This window comes from Neophocaena asiaeorientalis, unplaced genomic scaffold, assembly GCF_003031525.2.
Source record: "Neophocaena asiaeorientalis asiaeorientalis breed wild unplaced genomic scaffold, Neophocaena_asiaeorientalis_V1.1 scaffold540, whole genome shotgun sequence".
NCBI lineage: Eukaryota > Metazoa > Chordata > Mammalia > Artiodactyla > Phocoenidae > Neophocaena > Neophocaena asiaeorientalis.
In genome coordinates this window covers 2,742,717-2,761,534 of record NW_020172141.1, presented here as the reverse complement: position 1 = coordinate 2,761,534, position 18,818 = coordinate 2,742,717, and the positions used below count along the sequence as shown (strand labels likewise).

The window sequence follows — 18,818 nt, the reverse complement described above, 5'->3', positions numbered from 1 at the left end:
GCTAAATAAGGAAACTCGACATGACCCGTTTCCTTGTCATTAGTTTGCCATATTATGAAATAAAGGCCAAGTGCAATCCCGTTTCAAAGCACAGGCTTCTGCTCCTACCCGTGTGGTCCCCCTCCTGAGTCAGGGCCCCCAGCTTGAGTCCTGTCCTTGCAGCCACTGGCCTGACAGGCTGAGTGAAACTCTGCAGATCAGGTCCAGACAGTGCGTCCCAGGCTGGGCTCCTGACACGGCCAGGGAGTCACCAGGGTGAGCAAACTCAGACCCTCCCGTCTTTAACCTTGGGTCCCTGGGAGGTCCTCTGCACGTGCTCCTGTCTCCCCAGTGGGGTGACAGGATTTCCCAGAGACCTGCCGAGGGATGCTTGAAACACATGGGCTTCACCGTGCGGGAAATGCTACTGGTCATCGGCCAGGGTCAGGACACCCGGCTGTGGAGGTGAAGCCCTGGGACGTCAGAAGCCCAGGTGACCGAGCAGCTCTCTGGGCTCTAGGGCTGAGGGGGTCATGGGAGCGTGAATTCCACGTTCCCGCAGGAATGAAGGGACAGGGGTCTGGGGAGGTGGTGGTCTGAGCACAGGGTAGCCCCGGGGAGGTGTGAGAAGCAGCACGGTGGTGGGGTGGGGGTGGGGGTGGCAGTGAGGGGTTCCCGTGGAAGGGTCTCATCCTGGGGTCTGAGCACCAAGGAGCTGAGACATCATTGGTTGTGCAGACTGCACACTGGGCACTGTATTTTCTGAGCCGGGGAACGACAAGTGAGGAGGTCAGAGAGGCCCCAAGGACCATTTCTAGGGCGATGGTTTTGAAGGGAGGGGAAGGGAGAGACTAGGTGATCCAGAGCAGAGGGTGGGTGTCAGGCGGATTCTTTCGGGAGCGCAGGCTGCTTGCTTCCACCCCCTCAATAAGAAACATCTCCGGGTGGGGCATTCTGCTCCCCTCCCAGCTCATGAAAGTGAGGCAAGTGTTATCGGTTCCACCAGGAACCAGAGATGGAGTGGAATGACGCCACACACACTATGGTTCAAGGTGCTGGTTTATTGCAGCAGGAAGAGAACCGACTCGCTTTACAAATCTGAGGGCTGTGGATGTTCCCGCAAGACACACTCATGCCAGTTCCCACAGTGCCACCTGGATGCAGCCAAGAGGTGATGTTTCAGGTAAGCAGAGACAGAAATCACATGCTACCTGCAATCGCTGTGGAAAGTTTTGAGAGAACAGGCATATTGCAGGCACTGTTTAAGTGTTGCATAAATTCCCAGATGGATTCCTTCCGGGGCACTGAGTAACTAAAGTATCCTGTTAAACTTCAAGACCTTCGGGCAAACGGGACAGACAGTGGACAAGCCGGTGCGTGTGGGGGCTGAGGAGACTGCTGGGACGGAGGCCAGCCCTGTCTGCGGGGACCCATGCGCCTCCCAGGACCATTAAGCACCCCCATCCGGAGTCCAGCTCCTGCTTCCGGCTCTCCAAGCCGCTGGACGTGTGGAGGCTAATTTCTGAATTTAGAAGACAGCAGGATGGAAATGTGTTCCTCACTAAAGGGACAAGAATGTGAGCTATGTGGGCCGGCTGGCCCCTTTCTGATTTCCCTTCTCACTCAGCCTTGAGCCGAGCTGATGACCGCAGCAGTGACTAAAGAGGACGAGATGGATCAGAGCCGGAGGGATTTCTAGTTTTAAGTCTAGCATGACCCTTCCAGAAAGAAACGCTCTGACACCTCTGATATTTTAAAGTGAACTTTAAAGATGCCTTTGATTCCTTGGAGTTTCTGAAATGCTGATACGTGATAGGGTGGGCAGTGGGTGGTCTGGTCTGAGATTCCCCAGACAACCGTTTGGAATTCCTCCCGCAGAGGCTGGGCAGCAGCATGTCCTTGGCGTTCTGTTATCGTCTGAGGGAAAATGAGGCTGAGGATGTGTGTGGGACAGAGGAAGGTGGACCCGGGGGCCCTGGCTCATTCACAGGAAGGGGGGCTGCGACTGGCAGCCTGCATTTCTTCTGACAGCCGGCGAGGGACCAGAGGCCACGGAACCACAGATACCACAGTGCGAGTGTGCACCTCGTCCGGCCACCCCGGTCGGCAGCTGGGGAGTGTGTGTGGAGGGGCTAAGAAAGGAAGGTGTGCTTGCACTCCTACCTGAGGGAGAGGACAAAGTGGGTGGGGTTAGAGGAAGAGCTCTGTAAAGACCCTCAAAGAGAAATGCGCTCGTCACGTAAAACTGCAGAGCCAACCCAATTCTTATTTGGGGAGCATTTTGGATATCACCGTGCAAAGAGTTGTCGAGTGATCACCGAGCACCAAATTAGTTTACAATCTTGTTCTCAACACAGCGACTTCTCTCCTGGTGCTTTGGAATTACCAAAATATCCTTGCCTAACAGCAAAGGGGGAAAAAAAAAAACCCCTGTGCGTCTCCCTGGATGATTTTTGCTCCTCCCCACGCGCCGGTCGCCGTCAACTCTGCGGCCCGCCCGCGTCGCCCTGCGCAGCCGGCCTCTTGCAGGTCAGCATCAGCAGCAGGAAAAGGGGCAGATGCCAGAGGCTGCAGAAGAACAGCTTCCGGGAGCTCTTCCGGTCTGCGTCCCTGTAGAACCGAAAGCTGAGGTAGGAAATGTACAGGTTGATGGGGAGGGCGATGACGGGGAAGGTCCACGTGGTGACGTCCAGGGCTGGGGCCGCGGCGGACATTGCGACCAAGGCCAGGCAGTGGCGCAGGGCGACGCGCCGGCACAGGTCCGGGTGGGTGACCGACATCATGCAGTAGCCGCCCCGGGAGTAGTCTTCGCGGAGGCCCCAGCTCAGCGCGTTGAAATGAGGAAACTGCCAGGAGTAGAGGATTCCTCCCAAAAGACACGCTCCTGCACAGAGGTTTGGGGAAGCAAGACACGCCGTCATCAGAGATCCACAGAGGCACCCTTTCCGACAGCTGCCGGCCCTGGCGGCGCACTCCCACCCCGCAAGCCAGACTCCCTCGGGTCCTCGCGCATCTGCGCTTCCCTCTCTGCTCGGAGATGGAGGTGGGCGGGGGCGGGAGGCTTCCCACAAGGCTGAGCACCTGTGGCACCTGACCGCCCCCCGCCCCCTGCGGTGCCAACACCGCGACAACAAAGGGGGTCACGTTCAGGGGCGGCCCAGTCCCAGAGGGCCTTCTGGGCCGGGCTTTTAGCTCTGTTTCCACCAGCCGGCTCGCGAGTGAGGGGCTTGGGCAGCGAGGTGGAAGGCCGCTCCGGGCAGGTGGCAGCTCCCCGCTCAGCACCGACAGAACCGCAGTCCTTATGGGCGGCACAGGGGACGCGGGGGCAGCAGGCGGGGCGCACGGCCCGCACCGCAGGGAGGGCGGGGGACTCCCCAGCGCAACCTGAATACGCAGAGCGGCACAGGGGCAGAGGCTCTGCTGTTTCTCAGAACAGGTGAACACCTGAGCACCCTTTCTCCGGAACTGGATCTTCCCCCCAACACAGTGGGGTGAAGGCTGCCAGTTACTGAGTGCCTCCTTCTAACGAAGACTTCTACAGTCACCTCACTTAATCCGACTGCAGGACTTGAGGTAGGTTTTATAATCCTCATTAAGCGAACGAATCAGATGATGCTAAATTCTCCAACAAGAGGTGAAGGAGGAACTCAGCGGGAGCCCGTCTGATTGCAGCCCCGGCTCCCCCGCGGCACTGGACCGGGTCTCCGGAAGGGGCTGCAGCCATTCCTGAGTGGACGGTTCATTCCTCCTCTCCTCACACAGGGCGTGTTCCCCGAGCGCCCACTGAGAGGCAAGCGCGGCCTAGGCACCGCGGATGCAGCGTGAGCGCCGAGCCACGCGGGCCGGGTTCCCGCAGAGCCGCGCATCCAGAGGCCCGCGGCGGCTGTGCAGAAGCATGTGCAAGGGGGGCGCAGGGCACCGGTGCGCAGCGCACGGGGGCGCAGCGCATGGAGCGGAGCAGACGTCTAGAGGAGGACGTCTGCGCCCAGAGAGGAGTGACCAGGCCAGTGCGGTAATCAAGGCCCCCGGGCAGGAGGCGCGGCAGTCACAGCACGACAAGAAGACTAGGGCGTGTGTTAGGATCCACAGAGCCGTACATCAGAACAACAAGGTCGATATTACTGTATGATAATTTAAAAAGTAAATTAAAATAAAGAAGGCAGGCATGTGTCTGGAGTGCAGAGAGCAGCGGGGCCAGGCTCCAGGATCAGCCAGAGGGACGGGCAGGGCCACCCGCCCCCGCTCTGCAGGCGGCGCCAAGGACTGTTCCATCCTCGGAGCAGCAGGAAGCCATGGAGGGGACCTAACGTGTGAGAGCGCACATGTGCGTGTGGCGAGAGGGGCTGAGGAGAGGGGCCCTGGTGAAAGGACACACCGGAGGGGCCCAGGCAGCTCTGGACGGATCACTCGGGAGAGGAGAGATGAGGGGAGTGAGGATCGGGGCGGTGATGGCGCAGCAGGAGAGATGGGCCTGAGAGGGACCAAGGAGGCAAAGGTGACAGGACGTGAGTGCAGAGGAGGGAGGGAGGCGTCGGGAGCGATTCCTGGGCCCAGGGGTACCCGGAGACCTCGCGCCCTAGAGGACACACCCGGAAGCCGTGCAGGGCAGCTCCTAAGGATAACTGTGGTGTGTTCGGTCTGACACGCCCTTGGGATATCCACACGGCAAGTCGTGAGGAGGGTCTGGGCTGCGATGCGTCCCCCACCGGGTGAGCCACCTATCCCATCACTACCTGTTTCCTTTCCCCTCCGGGATGTGAACTCCGTGAGGGTTCGTTCCTCTTTTTTTCATCTCCAGAGAGAAGTGCTGCATACCATGGGGCAAAGGGTCCTCCAGCCCAGCCCCGGAGCCCACGTGCACAGAGAACTGCTCCACAAAAGCCATTCCCAAGACCCCCATTTCCAGCACTGACATGTGAACCTTAGGACCTTCTACTGCCCCTGCTTCCTTCCTCCTCGGAGGGTCCCGGACGCGCTGACTCACTCGGGGTTCCCTGTGTCTCAGACCCCCACCTGCCTCTGGGGCCCCTGATCCGAGAACTGGGGGATTGAAGACCCACTGGAACCCACCCTGGGAAGCACTGTGCTGCAGGGGGCTTGAGCATGTGCACCCACTGTTCTGTCTTAGATGGTGATGCAGATCTTCTGAGCCCCTCATCTGTGGGAACGTGCAGAAAAACAGGGCGGGGTCTGGGGCAGCGACTGCTAACACAGGACCCTGAGCAGGAGAGAACACAGTCAAATCACTGAGAGTCCTCCAGAGAGTAAGCGTGGGCTCCAAGTCCTGCCACGCACCTGCCGGAGAGGATCAGAGGAAGGAAGCCGCTCTTCATTTTGGATCTTTATTTGTGAGTCAACCGACTCCTCGTCAGCCTTCCAATCCAGAAGGAAAATAACAAAGACTTGCCCTTAGGGTCCCTATTTTGGTAGGGTGGCTGTCAAATCCCCTCCAGACCATTTTAACCCTATCTATAACTAGCACATATATACATCTTCATTCACGTAGACACATTCCAATTTGATCAGCAAAAGCAGCTACTGGGACTCCCCTGGTGGTCCAGTGGTTAAGACTCTGCGCTTCCACTGCAGGGGACGCAGGGTCGATCCCTGGCTGGGGACCTAAGATCCCGCATGCCGTGGGGCCAGAAAAAAAAAAAAAAAGAAGCAGCTACTATTTGTTGAATCTGGTGGCAAACAGAGGACAGTGTCAGCCACCCACCAGGTACGACGACCCTGGAGGCCAGAGAGGCAGCGGCCAAAGCGACAGAGCCCTGCACGGGGCCCAGCGGGAGGCGCACACGACGCAGGCTGCTACTCAGAGAATCAAAAGAGGGCGGCAGGATGGGCGACCTGGGAGTGATTGCTCAGGGAAGGCGTCCCCAACGGTGGTGTGTGAGCCACGTCTCAACTGCACTGATCCTGGGAAGAGTCACTCGTCGTGTCTCTGGGAGACGTGCAGGCTGTGGGGAGGCATGGGGAGTGAGGAGACAGCCAGCAAGGGCGGGGCCGGGTCTCAGGGTACCTGCACACCCGATGGGGAGGGGCATCTCCCCCAGAGCAGCGGAGAGCAGGGAGGGGGGACAGGCGGCAGAGACCACCGAGGGGACAGGTGGTTGGGGGGCACTGGAGAGGCACACACTGATGCCTTTTCCTCCGGGGGGACCCGCAAGGTTCATGGTGGAGACGTGAAGGTTCTCTCTGTGGCCGTATCAGGTTTGCCCAGCAGACATCCATCCCCACGAAGGCCTGGAGGCTTGTACGCAGGCCCGCGGAGGGGACTCACATCCATGCTCTCCTGTTCCCGGCACCTTTCTACAGGCACAGCTGCTCTCACCTCATAGCTGAGAGATTAAGTAACTTGCCCAAGGCTATTCAGCACCCCGGCACCGTGTACCAGCACCTTCTCCTAGAAAGTTGTTGCCAAACAGCAACTGAAAACGGTAACAAGGGACTGCCAGGTGGTCATCAGAATGCCAGTGGAGCAGAGCAGAGGAAGGCTTGCTGGAAGGAGAAAGCCCACTTATCAAGATAGTCGTGCTGGTGCCTTAAAAAACAAACAAACAAACAACCAAGGTTGTTCAATTACAAACACACAGGTAATATTTTTCTTGACAGTGAGCACCCTTGGGGAATTAGCCAAGACAGAAGGGAAGGGGGCAGCACCCAGGTACAAGTGAAGTGGAAAACAGAGCGACAGAAGGAGACTTCTCCTTTGTATTCCGATGGCAAAATAGAGCCATCTCTGGATGTCAAAGGGGCCAGCACAGAGGAGGCAGTGTGACTGGTTCTCGGGGCACCGGGCCACTCGGAGGCTTTGAGCGCAGCCCTAGCCCAGGGGGGCCGACAAGACCAAGCTGTGTCCCCAGAGGAATGGCATCAGGGCTCACGTAGAGATGGGGGAGGGGATGGGTAGGTCAGGGCTCAGGAGCTGTTTTGCTCTTGCAATGGCCGAGAAAGAGCCAATTCAGCCAGGAAACCAGGCTCGAAAACGTTGACATCAGGCTCCCACGTGGAATCTTGTCGTTCTCAAAAGCCCTCTTTTTTCCCGTGCCAATTGGAGTATTCTGTTTTGCTCAATACACGTTTTCAGTTACGCTTCTCCTTCAAATAACATAATTTAAAAAAAATCACTTTCGTAAGAGTGGCATGCTGCTTTCTCTGGGAGAGGAAATTGGGTAGGGGTTTGGGTCATGTCACAGATGAAAGAGCTTTAGAAATCACAGCTTAGCCTTCAAGGAGTGTAATCAGAAAACCCCACCCCACACAGCTCTCCTCGATGGGCTGCAAGGCCTCGGCTCCGTAAAAGATGTAAAAGAAATGACTGTCTCCATCAAGATAAGGCGAGCTAGAACAGTAAGGCTGGAATTAGTCCAGGGGCCTTGGGGGAACCCACCTTCCTCGTGGGGGGAACATAAAGCCCTCGGTTTCCTGACTCAAAGGCTTCACCTCAGCCTCACCCCCACGAAGCAGTCTGTTTTCACTGGGCCCATGGTCTGTGACAACAAATATTTACTGTTTGCCCACTATAGGGCAGGCACGGTCTACTCTCAAGGCCTCTGCTGGAGTCTGGCCAGGGACAGAGACAAAACACAAGGGATCACAGCCCAGGAATGTCACCTTCGGTTCAGGGCTTCAGGGGAGCACACAGGAGCAAGACCTCAGTCGGCCCTGGAGAGGTCAGGGAAGGCTTCCTGGAAGAAGTGATATGTAAACTGAGATTCAAAGATGGTCTCTGAGGTTCAATCCATTCACACAAGCCGTGCGTTTCCTCCTTCTCTGCAATGTGTTTTCTCATTTTCCTACCGGTCTGCAGAATCTTCATACATACTTGGTTTAATCGTATCCAGAAGAAATGTCTGCTTCCTTTCTTTTAATCAAATATCTGTTGGTCTATGAATACACAGGATACGGAAACTTGTGAGATAGTTGGCGTATCTGTGCGAACGGACTCTCCAGAGGACAGCAACTTCCTGAGATCATGATGCCATGATCCCAGCTTAGAGGCAACTCCAGAGAAGGGCCAGGTGTCAGCGGCCTTACTTCCTTCCCTCCACACACAGAAAACAGAGGTGAGCTCGTCGACTGTGCTGTGTGTGACCAGCTGAGGGGAACCCTTATCTCCTGGCACCCTCTCCGATTAGGGGGGCTCCTCAGGTGAGGCAAGGCCAGCCAGTGTCTTCCCAGTGACTCTTGGAAAATACTCTCGGAACATCTCCCAAGCATCTCTACACCACACCGGCAGGTGGAGACCCTCACCCTTGTCCCCTCTGCTCAGGTTCGTAGCGTACTTCCATCATTTGGTTGGCAAACAAAGCCAAGGCAATCCCAGCCAATGGCTTCCCAACAGGGTGGAGACAAAAATCTCCAAGTTGGAGCTCTGACTCTGTATGGGCTCTTCCAAAACACACTCCTCTAGAATGGAGCTCAGTGGTTTCAGCTTGCTTTCTCTGCTGCCTGGCGGGCTTACGTTCAACCCTTCCCACCCCGACCCCAACCATTCACTGCCCTTCGCTGCCCACGCAGGGACTTGAAAAGGAGGAGAGACGCAGGTCCAGCAAAGCCTGGGCTGGGCTCGGGCAGTCCTCCCTCTGCGGACAGTGGGCTCCCTCTCTCCACGTGGCCCTCAGCAGCTTTGGGGTGTCGTGCTCATGTAAACTGGGGCTGGCTGGGGGAGCACAGCCAAGTCCAAAGCTTCATGGGCAGCAGTTTCAAAGCCCTTCTTTTGAGGGTGAACACAGAGGCGCCTGTGGGACGGGTCAGCCTCCCCCATGTGATGAAATTCCACGGTGCCGCAGAGAAAGGGAAGAGGACGGGGGCCAGTTCATCAACTGCATGGCGACAAAGGGGAGATGAAAAGTCCCCTGGAAATAGGAAATAAGAGTCGGCAATGGCCGCCTGCCCTTGAAGAATGCTCTGGCAGTGACTGGGGAATGATGAAGAGGCACGGTGAGGAGAAGGGATGCTCTCCCTGCCTCCCTCCACGGTCCACTCCGCACGGTCCCAGCCCCGCTGTCCACGCCCCACCGTCCATGCGGAGCCGCCCGAGGTTTCATTTGAAGCACAGTCGGGGGAAGAGGCAGCACAAAGCCCTGACTCTGAGCAAGGTGACCCCTCCCCTCCTCTTCCCCCCGCTCCCCTGGGGGCTCCGAGCCTCTGTGGGTGCTCTAGGAAACTTACCTGCTCCCCACTCCCCGGCTCACACTTGAAGGTCTCTCCCTTTATCACCCGAGCATGAATCTGTTGAACAGAACTGACTAAATGTGCACTGCGGGCCAGGCCTCACCTACTGTGGTCCAGCTCCTGTGATCCTGCCCAGCTACGCGACCCGGGGGTGACAAGGCCGGGCCTTTTTGTGCCAAATGGTCGCCAATTACACCGCCGACCTCCGGCTCGCTGCGTGTTTCTCATATGGTCCTTCTGACTTTTTTGTTTCTTCGTCTTTGAAGACAAGAGGGCTCTAAATATCGTTTGGTTTGCTAATATTCCTGTAATGTCTCTTGGTCACTCTGTCTTTAGAAATGTCATTTATCTTAATCAATCTCAAGCTCTAAGACTAGTTATGGAAAAATCTCACACAAAAGGAATTTACTCGTTTTCGAGTTTGATTTCAAAGTGAGGCAGTGTTTTAAAGGAAAGCTTCAAAAGGGCTTGGGTTAAACAGTGCCTGGTACTTGTTAGCCCTCAATAAATATTTGTGGAATGAGTGAGTGAGTAAATTCTATTCTACCTTCTCATCCCAGAATAAAGGAGGTAAATAAAGTGAAACAGTATTTAACATTTTGTAGTTTACCAGCTGAGGCTAAAAATACTCATTCTCTTTTTGTTACTAGAACCATCCATCTGTCAAATGTCACTTCCTGATAAGAGTCCGTCTCTGAGTCCTCATTTGTAACTGAATGTTGGCTGACATAATTAATGTTGACCACACAACAACATCTGAATTACAAACCAAAGGCCATTTACAAATCTCTTCAAGGCAGTCACCAGAAGCATGCCATAAGACCGGGGATTTATTCAAATATAGGAAAGACCCAAGACCGGGGATTTATTCAAATATAGGAAAATAACAAAACAGAATCTGAACCTTTTTAAGAAATGGGGGTGATGGGAAGAGAGGTGGCTTTGGCATGGGAGAGGGGAAGGGACTTTAACCCGAAGCCTTCGGGATAAACTAGACCATCTCTGGAGGTGAACGCTGTTGAGAGGCTACCATGTGCGGCTCCAGGCCGGGCCAAGCAGGAGCATCTGCTGTCGGGCACTTATCCGCGGTGTGCCCCCCACCCCCACGCCCTCCCCAGGGCGTGCAGGTCACTTGTCTCCTTGCTGGCCACTGCCTGCAGAATCAAACCAAGCATTTCCATTCCTAAGGCAGCGAGCTGGCTGCACCATGGGCCAGCCCTCTTATTGGGCCTTCCTGAGTTTTAGTTGCTAAGCATTTTTAATGTTTTCTGCTAACAGCAGTTACGCTCCCCCGCCCCCCACCAAAAAAAGCAAAGTAATTAGGCAGGTGGGAGGAAAGGTCTAAGCCTGGGTCTCAGAGGAGAATGGACACAGGAGAAAATTCCACTGTAATGATCACCTCTATTGACACAAAAAGCACTTTTAGGGCTGGGCTCTGGCTGGGGCTGGCACCCTCTGAAACAAAAATTCCACTGGGAGAGAAGAGCTAGCTGTTCACAGTTCTTTGTGCAGCTACAAAGCAGCAAACACCAAGAACACCTAATGTTTGTTTAGCTTTTACAATTTCCATCCGTTAGTCTGTTTGTCTTCACCTCACCCCCTCCCCCTGCCCACCAATCCGGCCTCACTCGCCCACCCACACTGAGCTGGATTCTGAAGGGTCACATCAAGCACAGGCTTTGGACCCACACCACTGGGGCATCTAGAACAGCAAGAAATTCTTTTCCACTAGTGGTAAAAACAAACAAACAAAGCCAACAACAACAATAATGTTGTGGGGAAAAGAAATCAGAACCCCATGGCTGTCTTATGTTTCACGTCTTTACTGGAGGTGGGAAGGCAGCACCATCTCTTCCGTGCTTGGTGCCCTGGAGGTCGTGATTGGCCCCGTGGCCACTACAAAAACCACAGAAAGATCTAGATGCTAAGAAGGGTGCTTCCGAACACTGCATTTCTTCATTCTGTCGGCCGTCTGGGAAGCACGCAGTTTTCTGTAGCTACAAATCTGGTATCTTTCCTCCCATCCAGAGTCAGTTCCTTCGAGGCAGGACCCTGAAGGTGAGGCTTCAGGATCCCCATCACACACGGCCCCGAGCTGCTGCCCCCCAATCGTAACCAATGTCTACCAAGCCCCAGGAAAGGGCTTCAGCCCAAGTCCACCTGGTCAGGGGGACGGCGACTGAAATGAACGCTGGGGCTGGTATGCGGCGTCCTGAGGCGGAGGCACGGATTTCGGTCTGTGTAGACTTGTATGCCTACCAACCCCTGTGCACACACTTTCCGTTTCTTGGAAAGCACTTTCCCTCCTCAACTAAACGGGCCGCGACTTAACTCAGAAGTCACTCGGCTCCGAAGTCTTCCTGGACCGATTTGGGGGCCAATTTAAGAGAGCCCGGAGCCCCAGCTAAAGCTCTCTGCTCAGGGAAATACTTGATCACCGGCCTGCCTCTCCCTGAAGACTCTGAGACATGAGACACAAGTGAGAACCGGGACTGGGTTTCAGTGACCCTGTATCTCTCAGGGCCCCGCACGCAGTGGCGGCTGTGGGGACGGTTCGGGAAGGCGCGAGCCGAGCGGGCCTCTGTCACCTCTGTCACCCACCTCCCCCTCCCTCCCCAGCAGCAAGCTTGACAGAGTTTTCCAAACACTTCTCTCCTCATGGCTGCTCCACAGTGACCAGTTTTTGGAGGTTTAAAGACAAGATGGTTTGGAGATACCACAGAAGAAAGGAAACATTGCTGGCTGTTTTTTCTCAGAAGGGCTCCTTCAAACAAACACGTCCCCAAAGATAAGAACCCAGAAGAGATACAACAACCTCGGTAAATAGTACAGATGACACTGTTAGCGCATCTCTGATAATACCATCTGCCACGCCCTTGGCCCAAATCCCTCGGTATTTCCAGGGCATTCTAACAGTAAGAGCGCTCGCTGGTTCTGCCTTTTCAGATTGGCGGTTCTCAAATGTAGTCCCTGGACCAGGGGTATCAGCATCACGTGGGAACTTGTTAGAAATGCAGACTCTCAGGCACCTCCCCAGACCCACTGAGTCAGAAACTTTGGGGGAAGGGCCCAGGATCCTGAGTTTTAACAAGCCCTCCATCCAGGTGACTGATATGCACTAAAGTTTGAGCACCATCGTGTTGGACTTTGGCTAGCGGGTGCCACAGTACAAAGTGCAGTTCTAGAAGATGATAAAACTATATAAAATCATAGCTGACTTAGTCCCTAAAATCCAGGAGTAAAAATCTTTCAACTACATTCTCTCAGATTCTGCCTTATTTCTTTGAGTCATTTCCTGCTGTACTCATAGGTGATGCTCAATATACATCTGGCGATTGACCTTGGAAATACCTTAGTTTTTTCATCTTTAAAACGGAAGCTACTTATCACTGTTTCATTCATCCATTATTTCATTTACTCAATTCATTCAAAGATCTACTGCTTAGCTCAAGTTGGCTCCACCTATCAAATTAATGTCTTGAAACTTCTGAAGCAATTGCAAGCATTATTTAAAGTAGCATTCCTCTTTCTGTATAAACCTCACAAGGCTTTGGGTGTGTGATTTGATCTGTGATAATTAAGGATTCTGGGGGCAGTAAACCATGTTGTCATTGTGTGCCCCACAATGTACCTTCAAGATTTATACAAAAGGGATATAATAGAAGTCAATCGCAAAAACTGCAAAAGGACCTTCTTTTTGTGGCTTTACAAACCTTTCAGGCTGCTCTGCTTTACACCAGGGTCAGTTCAGGTAGATGAAGGGTCTCGTTTCTCAAGATAAACGTGCATTTTCAAGCCGCTACCTATAAAAGGTACAGCCTGGCCCTGAGCTGTTCCTCATTAATGAGTTTGTATACAAACAATTAACTTTGGATTGCAGAAATACTATACCTCAAATTAAAAAAAAAAAAAATTTAAATATGCCCATTAGCATTTTAGCCAGATCCGGACTGTGGCTGAACAAATAAGGGCTCCACCTGGATGTGTGTCCTAAGTGGGAGGACCTGAAAAGCTTCTCTCTCTGGCCTCCAGGGAGGCAGCTCGAACACATGCTGAAGCCCAAGCTCTTCGCAGGAAACTACCAGGGGCCTCCAGCCTTCAGCAAGAACCTGGGTCCGAGGACCCTGCATGACAAAGGTGACCGAGTTCTCCACGGCCCTGGACTGGACAGCCCTCACATACCTCCAAGCGATACCTGTCCCTGGGGCTGTCACACTTGGCCCTGACCCTGGCCCTGGCTGGGATTCCCTGGACAGAAAAGGTAGTTTCTGGTGCCTTGTTCCTTGTGACAGGTTTGAGAAAACTGAACAGGGCTGTGTCCATCCGGCAGGCAGGTGGCTTGGAGCAGGCATCCGAGGGCTTAGGCAGGAGGACGTGGATGGGAACAGAGCACACAGTGCGGGGCGGGCGGGGAGGCAGAGCCTGGAAGCGCCCTGCTTGCTTTCCAGTGTCTGGGTGATGACTGGAAAGGCCTGGAGGGCACAGCAGGGGGAGGCTAGCTGGGTCAAGGGTGGGGATCCAGGCTGAACTGAACAGCAGGAATCTGACCAGGAGGTTTGGCAGTGCCCAGGTGGGCTCTTTAAATTTACAACTGAAAACTGCGGGTGGAGGGTGGGGGCGGGAGCTCATTTGTCATCTGGTCCAGGGATGCCAGAGCCCTGCTTTCCCTCCCACTTCCCTCACCCAAGACACAGATCGCTGATGGACCCAGTGCTTTCCCTCTAAGCCGGGAGGCATCTCCCTGTCCCAAAACAACAGCCAGGGAACAATCGGGAACCGCTCAGACTCTGCCAATGAATCAAATCTCACGACCTTCCTTCATCTGTACTAATTAACACCAGCTTTACGATTGAGGGAGATTCAATAACAAGTCAGCAAATCCTCACAACAGCTCCATGAGAAGGGTCTTTCCAGTCCCAGGTGGGAGGCGAGGAGACACCGCGTAAGGAGGTCAAGTTTGGTTCTGAAGGGCAGCCAGCTAAGGGCGGGCGCGCCCCAAACCCAAGCCCCCTCCGCCAGGGCCAAGCCCTTCACCGATGGCTGACGCCGTCTCCCGCTCGCAGGAGACTGGCCTCAGGCTCATCACAGAACAAACAGGCACACACGTTTCAGAATATTATATTCGCAGATTCATGAAACGCCAACATTTACAGGATATTAAAGCCACTGTAAGAGACAATCCTGGTAAAGGTGCAATCACCTTTGTAAGCTTCCAAATGGGAACGTAAGAGCTTTTACGAAAACGTTTCAGAAACGTGGCTTCTAGGGCAACGGTTTATGGCCAACAGCCTTTTGATCGCTCATGTGAAAAATATGTACTTACATATATTGCCGGAAACCTCACCACTTCCTTCCTAAGCGTCGGTGAAAAACAATAATTACTTGACTAATTAGACTGTGAAACTTCCCTTACGGATGGTAAAAAGGAGCTATTTTCACCCCACAAATTTACTTGTGACATCCCAGCCAAAAAACTGGAGGAATGTTTCAATGGTTTTATTGTAGACAGCATGAAAAATGTAAGCAAATCATATAAAAATAAATTAGAAACTAATGAAAATAGTCTGTCCTCTCCTAAGAGGGGAAAACAGTCTGGTTCTGGGGGAGCGAAGAGCTGGTGCAGCAGGCCTGCTGACGAGGCAGCATCCGCTGTGCCCGGGCCAGCCCTGACACCCACTCCAGGATCGGGACCGACCCCACACAGCACCAGGCCTGCCTTGGCTCCTGACTTTCAGGTGCTTTCTTCTCATTCTACCTGTTGCCCTTTGTTTTCTCTCAGCCCTTCCCTACTGGTGAGAGCATCTGTTCACCCAGAAGCCAGGCTGACACGGTCTCCCTGCAGCTCTACACTTGATACTTCCGACGGCCACAACCGCACACGTGCCAAAGGACTGGTACTGAATAGAACGGCATCTACCACCAAGTACCGCAGCTCAGGGAAGGAAGTGGCCTCTGACCAGCGGTGTTAGCGCATGGAAGAGCCCCTGAGCTCACGGGGCCGGCACCCAGGCCCCGGGTCTGTGGAGAGACGCTGAGACACTCACCAGCATCCAGGCTGCCCGTGGCCGCGGTCCAGCCCATGAGGGGAGGGATGGCCCCCACGACGGCTCCCACCCACGTGTTGGCAATGCTGATCCTCTTGAGCGGGGTGTAGCAGCAGGTGTACAGGAAAATGTTGAAGAGCCCCAGAGCTCCCGTGAGTGGGTTTACGCCCCAGGTCAGAAGGGCAACTCCCGGAACTGCACAGCAAGTGGCAAAGGACACAGCTAGCAACGGGCTGGAAGAGAGCAGGGGACACAGAGCCATCACTTTCAGCTCCAGGCAATCACGACGTGGGGCACAGGTACAGGGAAGCGAGCTGGGGGGTGGTGCTGGCCTGGCTTCTGCCCTGAACCAGGACATCCTCTGGATGACATTTACAACGAGGAGGGACTAGCTTGCAGGAGCTCGGGCTGCTCCTCCTGGCTTTGCCAGCCGGGACTAACGAAGTGAAGAGAGTGGAGGCCGACGAGGCCCGGATTCAACAGGAGGCCCTGCCCCACCTCCCAGGCCGCAGGATGTCCCGGCCTCCCTGTCCTTATCTGAGCAGCAGTGACCGCCCCCTCCTCCCAGGGCTGACGCGAGGGCTGCCCAACACGGCACCTGCTTTGCACACGGTTCTGTTGCATAGCTGGTGGGAAGTTAAGTGATCGTGACAGATGAACCCTTCGGAACCCAGGATTTAGGATTTGGGCAAAAACCAGTATCTTACTTCTGGAAGCAGTTCTGTCCATTTACTTATTATTTATTAAAAAACATCACCCAGTTAGTACTAATGCGTAAGGACAGTGTGTCTGAGTACCACTACGTGTAATAAATTACAGGCTCAGTACGGCACCAGCTCTGGGCCAGCAATGAGACACCAGGGGCCGCCCGCGGTGATCACGCTGCCCGGCCAGACCGTGGTTTATGGACACACAGCTTGGTGGCACAACGCCCTATATGTAAGTTGTCAGATAAAAGTCTACAGCGCTAAAGATGACCGCAAGCCTGGTTCTCAACAGAGCCTATTTTATACAGTGGACTTCCTGGGGCCTCTTGTGAAAGGCTTTTCGAAAGTGTGGAAACTGCATCTACTAGTCCCTGCCCATCTGCATGTTTCTTTACTCCCCTGAAGAAACCTAAGGAGGGCGCTTCAGCCTGTCTCCTCCTTGGAGAAGCCACGGCTCACTCGCAGGCCCCAGCACGTGCCCATGGGGACACAGGCGTCATGGGTGCAGCTCCGAGGGGGCTCTGGTTTTAGGGAGGCCGGCTCGCGTCCCTGCAGGCACATGTGTGGGTGCGGCCATGTCCCTAACACTGCCTGTCTGTCCCTCAAGGAAAAGACAAGATGCCGGGGGGTTGGGCGGGGAGCCCCCAACCCCTCAGCAGACATCCTTCCCTCTTACTATGAGTGATGGATACCTTCATCTTGACTTCTTCTTCCCATTTTCTCTCTCATTTTTAAAGGTAAGCGCTCCAGTTTTGCTCTTGTGCAATCCCCTCCCTGTCTGTCTTTCACCTTCTCCCTCCACTGAGCCACATCCTCACGTCAACGGCCTTGTTCACATTTCTCCAAGGTCTGACCATCCCCTCCAAACCCAACTAGCCTTGACTTCCCCATCCCTCCCTCTGCTATCGGCCCCAACTCTCTCCCTCACACCTACTGAAGCAGATTTCTCTCTGCTGTGACCTGGATAAACACCATGCGATACACACCATGTGACCTGGACCACCTAGCTTCCCTGTAGAGCGGACACACAGTTTTCCAGGGGCACGGGGAGGAAGACACCTGGGGTCACCTCTCACATTGGTCCAGAAAGTGGAACTGAAATGGCTGATAAGCAGTGCAAAAACTGTAACTGCTGTTCTTCTTTCAATCAGGTACTTTATAGCTTATAAGAACAGATTTTTTTTTTCCCCTATGGGACTCTGAAAAGCTAGTTTTATTGGGGTGGAAGAAAAATGTGGCTCATAAACATTTTTATTTTTCCTGAATTGGACCTTGTGGGAAAAAAAAAAGGCTGTTCACTCCTTCTCCAAGGACTGTGGAAGCCAGTTGGATTCAAAGGTATTAGTGTTGTAAAAAGCCCTTTTACAAAAGTGCGCGTGAATTTAATTTATTGAGATAGGCGATTTTACGTGGAAGTTTAGTTTCTGACCCTTGTCGGAATCACAGAAAATCATGAGACTCAAGTTTGGTGTTTAAATCTGTGCTCAGGGGCACGAATGAAAATTGGGTAGGTTGACAAACCATGTAAACAAAAATGAGGATATCCACCCTGGTAGGGATGATCACTCTCAGTGCCCAGATACTCAAGGAACCCATTTCCTGCCTAGTCCAAGGAGCCTGGGGTCGGCTCATGTTGTGGGTAAAAGTGTCCCAGTGACTATATCTGTGAAGTTTATACTCCTGTGCTTTATTTTTCTTTAGTTTCTGACCCTTGTCGGAATCACAGAAAATCATGAGACTCAAGTTTGGTGTTTAAATCTGTGCTCAGGGGCACGAATGAAAATTGGGTAGGTTGACAAACCATGTAAACAAAAATGAGGATATCCACCCTGGTAGGGATGATCACTCTCAGTGCCCAGATACTCAAGGAACCCATTTCCTTCCTGGTCCAAGGAGCCTGGGGTCGGCTCATGTTGTGGGTAAAAGTGTCCCAATGACTAATTCTGTGAAGTTTATACTCCTGTGCTTTATTTCTCATAAACATATATGTTTATCAACAGAGGAATGGATAAAGATGTGGTACTTATATACAATGGAATGTTACTCAGCCATAAAAAAGAACAAAATAATGCCCTTTGCAGCAACGTGGATGGAACTAGAGATTGTCATACTGAGTGAAGTTAAGTCTGACAGAGAAAGACAAATATCATATGATACCACTTATATGTGGAATGTATAGTCACAGATGTAAAAAACAAACTTATAGTTACCAGGGGATAAGGGGGGAGGGGTAAATCAGGAGACTGGGATTGACATATACACACTACTATATATAAAATAGATAACTAATAAGAACCTACTGTATAGCACAGGGATCTCTACTCAATACTTTGTAATGGCCTATATGGGAAAAAAAAAACTAAAAAAAGAGTGGATAGTTGTATATGAATAACTGATTCACTTTGCCATATACCTGAAACTAACACAACATTGTAAATCAACTATACTCCGATAAAAATTTTTTAAAAATAAAATTAAGGGGCTTCCCTGGTGGCGCAGTGGTTGAGAGTCCGCCTGTCGATGCAGGGGACATGGGTTCGTGTCCCGGTCTGGGAAGATCCCACATGCGGCGGAGCGGCTGGGCCTGTGAGCCATGGCCGCTGAGCCTGTGCGTCCGGAGCCTGTGCTCCGCAACGGGAGAGGCCACAACAGTGAGAGGCCCGCGTACTGAAAAATAAATAAATAAAATTAAATTAAATTAAAATTTAAAAAAATTTAAAAAGTACTTACTCTCCCCCCTACATCTGAGGAAAGGAAGGAGAGAGGGCGGAAAAAAACCCATAAAAGTAACACATGTTCATTTCCAAAAATTTGGAAGGACAGAAAATCACACAAAATATTCTAAATTAGCTTTTCAAAGAAACATTGGTTTATAGCTTTCTAGCCTTTTTTTTTTTTTTTTTTTTTT

The 18,818-nt window shown here is 53.0% G+C and overlaps 1 protein-coding gene across 1 annotated transcript in view; it reads right to left on the bottom strand.

The window, feature by feature from the left end:
* Positions 1–1,020: 1,020 nt before the first annotated feature.
* The window catches only part of COX10 (cytochrome c oxidase assembly factor heme A:farnesyltransferase COX10), a 113,357-nt gene continuing 95,559 nt past the window's right edge, over positions 1,021–18,818 (bottom strand). Inside the window, exons 6-7 of the mRNA XM_024752551.1 lie at positions 15,204–15,436; positions 1,021–2,863 (exon numbers count right to left, since the gene is read on the bottom strand). Of these exons, the coding sequence (XP_024608319.1) occupies positions 2,460–2,863; positions 15,204–15,436 (637 nt within the window). The 3' untranslated portion in view covers positions 1,021–2,459. The remainder of the gene's footprint in view (positions 2,864–15,203; positions 15,437–18,818) is intronic.